The 8,594-nt window shown below is 34.0% G+C and overlaps 1 protein-coding gene across 1 annotated transcript; it reads right to left on the bottom strand.

Annotated features, from left to right (window-relative positions):
- Window positions 1-2,025: 2,025 nt before the first annotated feature.
- Window positions 2,026-7,831, bottom strand: LOC125847962 (ferredoxin--NADP reductase, root-type isozyme, chloroplastic). Its single transcript, XM_049527728.1, has 5 exons — window positions 7,583-7,831; window positions 7,411-7,467; window positions 4,213-4,539; window positions 3,469-3,688; window positions 2,026-2,686 (listed from the first exon to the last, which is right to left on the bottom strand). Exons 1-5 carry the CDS (start codon window positions 7,604-7,606, stop codon window positions 2,190-2,192), a joined length of 1,125 nt encoding a protein of 374 aa, XP_049383685.1. The 5' UTR covers window positions 7,607-7,831; the 3' UTR covers window positions 2,026-2,189.
- Between the last annotated feature and the right edge of the window lie 763 nt (window positions 7,832-8,594).

Genomic DNA, 8,594 nt, shown 5'->3' with positions numbered 1-8,594 from the left:
TATCAACACCCAAGTCCAATTTCATGTCGACCATGATATTATTGGGAGTGTATTTCCTTATGACCCATCAATTTAGGAGCTATAATGCCTCCAACAAATCCATATTGGTATGCTTGCCATGTAGTTCACCTATTTCACATTGAAATACATAAAGATTTATTCACAAATACAATAATTTCCTCAGATATAATAAATCAACTTAACAAAATAAAATTTTATAAAAACCTTAATTGTTTACTCTGAATCTGGCGATTTTTTTTATGAATACCTTTATAATTAGTATTTTGTGAATATATTGTATTTAGGAATATAAATACAACTTATTGTATTATGTGAATGAATCGGGATAAGCATTCAATATGTAACTATTGGTTGGTAATTTAACAATAGATATTTGAGTGATTTAGGGACATTATAAAAGGCTGTCAATTATGATAACAGACCATACCTTATTTAGTGCACTGTAAATACGTTGTATCCCTATATAAATAATAATAATAATAATAATAATAATAATAATAATAATAATAATAATAATAAATAAAAAATAAATAAAAAAATTTATACAAACATATAGCGAGAAGTTGTCATAAAGTGTAGTCATTTTTAGTAAATAACATATTTATAGCTACTGAATCTCAATATCCCTATAAATAGTCATTTTTATATGTTGCTCTAAAATTATTTTGTCTTATAAAATTAAATAGTGGAGTATGTTTTTTTTTTAGTAAACAATTTTTAATAAAGTAAAATAAAATTCAATTGATTGAAAAAAAATTATAGAATAACTTAGTTAAATAGCTTTAAGAATTTAAACACTCAATCTTAACTATAAGAGTTCCACTCTTAATTAATATTTAGACTTCTCGATAAANAGTCATTTTTAGTAAATAACATATTTATAGCTACTGAACCTCAATATCCCTATAAATGGTCATTTTTATAAGTTGCTCTAAAATTATTTTGTCTTATAAAGTTAAATAGTGGAGTATATTTTTTTTTAGTAAACAATTTTTAATAAAGTAAAATAAAATTCAATTGATTGAAAAAAAATTATAGAATAACTTAGTTAAATAGCTGTAAGAATTTATACACTCAATCTTAACTATAAGAGTTCCACTCTTAATTAATATTTAGACTTCTCGATAACATGGCCTAGGGGTGTTCACGGGTCGGTTATTGGTCAAACTCAAAATCAAACCAACTTAATCGGTTTTAGAATTATCAAAATCAAACCAAACCAAATATAATCACATTTACTGATTTGGTTGTTATCAGTTTCAGTTTGGTTATTCGGTTATTAACCATACACAAAAATAAAAAAAATAATTAATTCAAAACGAAAAATAGTTAGAATGACTGACTTTACAGAACTTTGAATTACAATAAATAAAGCTTCAAAATTCACTATTTTGGTCTAGAAGGAAGAGACAATCAATCACACAGAGAATTGAGACACTCATATACATGAAACCTGTAAAATAAATGTTCTCACCTTAGACACTTTTGTTTTCATAAGTAAATTATACATAAATTTTGATGAAAATTAAAATTGTTTATAAAAACAATATATTATGTATGTATAATAATAAAATATATGGATATAATTTATCGGTTCGATTTGGTTATTTCTTCCATTTTTTCGAACAAAATCATAACCAAACCAAATACTATCGGTTTTTAAAAATTTAAAATCAAATCCAAATAAAATCAATTTGATTTTGATTTTTCAGTTTGGATCAATTTTTATCCAAACCGTGAACACACCCTAGTCTTGGCCAAACAAGCTCTAAAGAGTGAAGTAATGATCTAATATGTCCGAAGTTAACTAGAATCGGGTACCTCAAAACTTCACATTTCAACTTTTTCCAAATGCATATCCACATTTCTGAGGATAACATAAGCCAGTAACATTTCAACTATTAACACCAACATTGGAAGAAAACATGCAACTCATACCAATTTCAAAGTGCAATAGAGCAGTTCTCCCGACGAAAACGCCATCAAAACCCAATACAGACGATGCAAGGTAAACTGCCTCAAGCAGCAACAGTTATTATTTCATTTCCCATGCAACATGAACAATTTGTATGTCAACTAGCAATACAATGTGTCATCTAAACTGCTTGCTAAGTTCAGTTGACAACAATCAACAATCACAAACAAATGCAACAATTAACATTTCCTATTTAGTAGACTTCAACATGCCATTGCTTGTTCTTTTTGAGTTGTGAAAGCTTCTGCTCCCAGCTCTCACCTCTCTCTTCAGCAACTCTCTTCAGGGTATCCTGGATGCCAGGCATCATACCCTTCAACCCGCAGAAATAGATGTGGGCCCCTTCATCCAGAAGTTTGAAGATCTCATCGCTGTATTCCTCAATTTTATCCTGAACATACATCTTCCCCCCTTTATTGTTCTTTTGTTCTCGGCTAAGAGCACGGTCATATCTGAAATTGCCTGGGTAGTCATTGAGATACTTGGTGAACTCATCGTCGTATAGAAGGCTGTCAGTGTTTGCAACCCCAAGGAAAAGCCAAGCAAGGCCATTAAACTTCATTGGAACCGACTCCATGAACATACGACGAAGGTAGCCTCTGAAGGGCGCCACACCAGTTCCAGTTCCAATCATGATGTGTGTGGCATTAGGATTATTTTCAGGTAGAAGCATTATCTTACCAGAAGGACCTGTGAAAACATCCAAAGGGCGATCAATGAAGAAGAAAATTGAATCTCGGAGTGTTTCACCAATAAATATGCAACCCACCAACAAATTATAAGAATCTAAGAGCCACATGAAATATCCTGTTTAATTGCAAAGCATCACCACACTTAATGCTCAGCAGGGTATCTTATTTAGAAATTAGAAACGCGTAGTTGGAATTTAGAGGAAAAAGGTGACAGTGTAGGAAGACGGAAGACCATGGAGTATAGAAGTTCTTTACTGGGAAGTTTGTAACTAAAAGGGGGGTTAGTAACGCCAAATCCAAATCTAGAAGGGGCATACAACAGACTAACGGAAGGCTAATATTAAGGAAATCATTAATTAGTTGTACAAAATAGGCATTTAAGGATTCATCATATGATCAGATAGTCAAGGTAAAAGATTCTAGAGATAGTGACGGACAAAGCACTGATGCACTCTTAGGAGAAAAAGTATGCATATCAGCCGGCAATTTGAAGCACACAAGGAAAAGGCAAATATCTTCAATCTGTTATGCTGTACAGCCTATATGGTCAACTGGACAATATAATTTCCTGCTGACAAGACCACTTTTAACAGTATGCTGCCTCAAAGATCATTTCTTTGTCCCTTTATTGAAATGTTGGAAAAACCTACTCATTAAGCCAAAATGCAAATGATGTGTTCAGAGACGACAAATTGAGAATGCAATGTATGGAAGACGAGTAGTGTTGGCATGCAAAGTCTTCTTTGAATAACATCTGTAAAAGGACTATTTGGGATTCACCTGTGATCTTCACTTTGTCACCAGGCTTCGCATTGCATAGGAAGTTACTGCAAACACCATTTTTGGATGGGTCTTCTTTTCCTGTCTCAGGATCATAGTAGACAGCTCGTCTGACACACAAGCTGGCCGTTTTCCCATCAAAAGAGTCCCCATATCTGGTGGATGCAATTGAATATAGACGAACATTGTGGGGACTCCCTGGTTTCTTGGGGTTTTCACCCTGAAAGAAGTTAAAAGTGAGACTCTGAAAGAATGGTGGGTGTTAAAATTATACGAAGCTCATACTGAGGCTTGGTATAAAAAAGAAGGATAAAGCATCATGATATCACTTTTTTATAACTTTTGCATCGCAAAAGGGGGGGCCCAAACTACAAAAGGTTCAGGTCAAATATAGTCAGACACCAATAGTATCAGTGACCAAAACATCTGAAACACAGAATCTAACATACAAGCATGCCAGGGCTAAGATTGGATGTACATTTTGGGGGCCCTTCCGTCTATTGGGATGTCAAAAGCGCAAAGTAGTAAAAGTAACAAGTGAATATTCATGGTAAATGTCCTATTAGTAACAACAATGAACATGGTTGTCCTTCAAACTGAGTACACCAAATGGAGATGTGTTTAAAGCAAATAGGACACAGATTTAATTCAAAATGTTATATAACTGGTCCTATATATTCAGGACAAAACAAGAAAGCTTTTCAATGCAATAAAAATAATAGGGAAAATGGAGCCAGAACTTACAGGAGGAACGACACCATAACTTTGTCCTTCCCAGTAAGGAAGGTTGCCATCATGATCAATGACAATATGACAAGTCTCCCCGGGAGCTTTTGGGCCTACAATTCTTTCAACAGAGACAATTGTCGCTGTGTATGGTTCCTTGGGCTTGTAGATATTCAAGGGAGGTTCTTTTGCATCTTCAAGTGATAAAGGTGAAACTGAAACCTTGGCTTTGCTAGCATGTTGCACTGACATGCAAACAATGTATTGGCTTCTGGATCGAGTCGCTTTTAGATCGATAGATGGCATAGAGATGCATGATTTATCACTGAATGTTAAGCTTGTAGCCTGTAACAATGAAATGCATATCAATTGGGGATAAGAAAACATTAACTAATATATAGTATTCTTTAGTCTAGTCAAATCACTATCAAACAGTCATGAAACAGACAAAACATGTGATTGCATAGATCAGGAAACACATATTCAACTAAGTGTGCACATATCAACCGATGTAAGTAGCTATCAGTCTATGACATCCTACTTTATTTTTCTTTCCTCATTAAGTACATTATCAGAGTTCCTAATGTCCTTCGACTCACGTGAATTTTGTTCTTTATTCATTTTACTGTTTAGTTCATCTCTCTAGTTTTGTTCCTTTTATTGTAATTCTTGCTGCCCATGTACTTCTATGACTCACCTTGGCGCATATTGCATTGTCCGTCAAATAATTATTTTACTGATGAAAATGGAAAACATGATTTTAGAACAAAGATTTATGCACTAGAATTAAGCAAGGAGAACCTAAAAACAGTATGCCACCGGTAAAGGATGTTTTCATGCTGATACATATACCAATACACATGTTAGCAACAAAAGGACCAAGAAATGAAAAACAAATGTGCTTACTTGGAACATCTAAATGATTCAAGACCACAAAGCAGACAAACAATGTATGAGTTACTTATAAAGACAGAAACTTTAGGATATTTTCTCTAGTGATTCTTGACTTAACAGCTTAGAGATGGGCCAAAAGTTATGGAACACATGACATCTGCATTTTTCAGGAATAAGGATATACACAAGCTGATATTCATAAAAGAATTGAGTGAATATGTAGCAATCAGGTTACTCCCTTGGAAATCACTAATGGATGCCGAAACGCGGATCATAATATTCTTCATTTGTTTAAATACATATCCTCCCACCCCCCACTCGCGTTTGTACAAAATCCCTTTGACACACACCTGGAAAAGCTTTACGCACCAATCCTTTTCCCAACCATAGCTTTTACACACCTCTTCAGTGTTTGATCATATTTCCCCCCACAAGTGTATGTCAAGCACCAATTGTTGCCATGACACATGTCATAACTCAAGAAAATACTAAAAGTTAGAGTCCTTCAATGCAAGAATCCAAGGGGAAAATATTACTGTAACTTTCAGTCTCTCTTCAACAACTTTTTCATCTCCTCTTCCATCCACCTTCAATTCCCAAGAAGCAAAACCCAAAATACAACAACCTTTCTAAATCTACAAACCCATTAGTAAAACCCATGGCTGGTTCTTGTTAACGCCATTAACAGACACAAATGAAGTTTTCACACCAATTTCACCCCATGACAGATGCACATAGAGCATGTTTTTCATGTGCCATGTGTTTCTCGTCGGATCATACTCCTCTACTGCTGCAGCACTTGCACAACCGCTGGCCAATGTAGGTTTTCGCACCCACAACCTTCCTAGCGTACTTTTTCCTTGGAAAAAGAAACCCTTGTCTTGGACACCTTTTCCAGCTTCATTTCTCTTCCCAAGCTTTGCAGAATTCAAACAAGTCATATTCAGTCTTTTCTAGCAAAGTGTTTGGATTAGTCCCTCGCTCATCTTTTTAGTAGGTCTAGTTTCTCATTAATTAGATCAAGCATTTACATTGACAAAAAGCACTCTGATTTTTTACACCATTGAGATAAATTTGGGATCAATAGCGGTATTTTAAAAAAAATACTCTTGTCCGGTTTTGACGCATCTTTTCACCAAGTCAAGATGCTCAACTTGTGTGCAATGAGGATGAGGGAGAAATGTTGAGGAATTAAGAAGTTGGGGCCAACGACAGCAAAACAAAGGTAAAGAAGGAAGTGAAGAATGAGTTACCTGTGAGAGATATTCAAGAAGAAGGTCATTTGGGAGAGTAGAAATGGTTGTTCAGGCAGTGAGTGAGGCAGAGAAATTTAACTTTTACACATAACAAGTGTAAAACAATTTTAGAAAATGAAAAGGACTCAAAATAAATGATTATTTTTAAAAGTCGGACACGTAGCGTCCATGTAAAGCTTCTGACAAAAGAAATTTGCATTTACTCGCTTCTTTTGTGTGTAGAACTTGCAAGTGCCATGTAGCTAAAATGGTGTGCATTGAACATAATTTAGGAAAGGTTTAGTGGGTAAAGCTTTTTCCAAGAATTAGAGGTGTGTCAAAGGGATTTCATTACAAATTGTGGGAGAGCAAACTATGTGTTAAGCCTTCTTCATACTATCAGACTTCGATTCAAGAGGAATGAGTAAGAAAGCAAGGCTCAGATACCAAAGGAATTAGTAATGAAATTCTCAATTACCCATTACAGGATAGAAAAGGTTAGCATTCTAGGAGCATGGGGATCAAAATGAAGCATATCAGTTGTGATTAATTTAGATCTTTGGGAAGAGAGAACCAAAGCACACAAGTTGTGTCTTGTGATCTAGACAAGCATGAAGACATAGCAACATTGGTTAAGAGATGATTGAGCAAGCCTGAATGTACAAGACACACAAGTTGTTTCAAATTATCATTTTATTAAATCTTTCAAAATTTAGCACATAGCAGAAAACCAATTTTAATCAAGATCAATTGCATTTTGCATCACAGAAAAGGGAAAAAAGGGGGAAGGCACATTGACTGTCACAATCACCAATTGGACCACTCAACATGTCATTGAGCTCAGCTACACATTCAGATACCTTAAGTCCAACATCATACAATTGTCCATCAAGTATCTGAACAGTTTTGGGACATATCAAACTCAAATAACACAAGCTATGACAGTGACTGGTAAAAAATATAACACGACATTTTTTCCTCTTTTTGTTGAGAAAAAAACAAATCAAATCCCTTTTTTTTCCTGAGTGAGTTGATGTGTTAGGAAATAGAAAGTAATACTAGCAATGACTAAAGATATTCAAGAAACCTTAAACGTAGATCTTCGGAAAGAAGAATCCGTTTGGAGAGGAACAGCAACTGACACCTGCATTCATATATATACCCATGAGCTAACAAGTAACACAGGAGGGATCCAGAATTTGAAGTCAACAAAGGTAGATAAAAATGGAATCTTTTTGAAGTATTAGTGTAGTAGTTACCTGAGAGATAGTTGAATGAGCCATGATCAGATCAAATGATTCTATCAATTTGTGTGTAGGGAGAAAAACTCTGAAAGGAGAAAGATGGAGAAGGGTTTATATATTGGGGGTTTTCCAATGGAGAAGTTGGCAAGGCCAATAGGTAGGTGATCCTTTGGAGTTGTGCAAAGGACAAGATTGATGGCTTTTCAGAGATCCATTTCAATTTTGTGAGCTCTTCTGCTCTTTAACTAAACACTAGTATTATATTATTTTCTTCTTTTCAAAAGTTTCAATAGGAAAAATTATCATATTTGTCCTTATATTCTCATAAAAAAAAAGTTATATTTATCTTTTATCATTTTTTTTTAATATTTTTTTTTATCATCTAACTTTAGACACATATTTATTCTTAAATTGTTAAATCCTTATTTAATACGTTTGAATTTGAATATTAAGATGTACATTAAGATTAGATGTCGAATGCACATCTGAATATTAAGATGCAGTTTCTAGGAAACACTGAATCATTAAGATTATTTGTTTTTAATATCTGAATGTGCATAATTTTCTATTTAAAAATAAATAAATAGGAATGAAGCACTATATCAATAAAAGTTATAATCCAAACCCAAGATAATTTCTTCCAAAATTTATTTCAAAAATGGAAAAGGGTCAAAATTACCCTTAAACTATTTGAAATAGCTTATATATATCATTTAATTATGTTTGGGATCAAAATTACCCTTGATGTCTATGTTTTGGACCATAAATACCCTTAAAACGTTATCTTTGCAATCAGAACTGACATGGCAGTCCAACATGGCAAAAATACCCTCCTCTCAATAATGTTGTTCTTCCTTGTTTATCCCTATCACAAAAAGAAAATCAAATATAATTCTTCCATTGTTCTCTTTTGAGTTGTTGTTCGGACTTTGGAACTCTAATTTCAAAGTGTGCTGAAGTTTGTTTGAAGTTGTAATTGCGTGTTGAAGGATCGAGTTCATTGTTTGAATTTTGGGGTCATAGATTT

Source organism: Solanum stenotomum, chromosome 12 (genome assembly GCF_019186545.1).
Source record: "Solanum stenotomum isolate F172 chromosome 12, ASM1918654v1, whole genome shotgun sequence".
NCBI lineage: Eukaryota > Viridiplantae > Streptophyta > Magnoliopsida > Solanales > Solanaceae > Solanum > Solanum stenotomum.
This window is presented reverse-complemented; position numbering and strand designations above follow the sequence as displayed.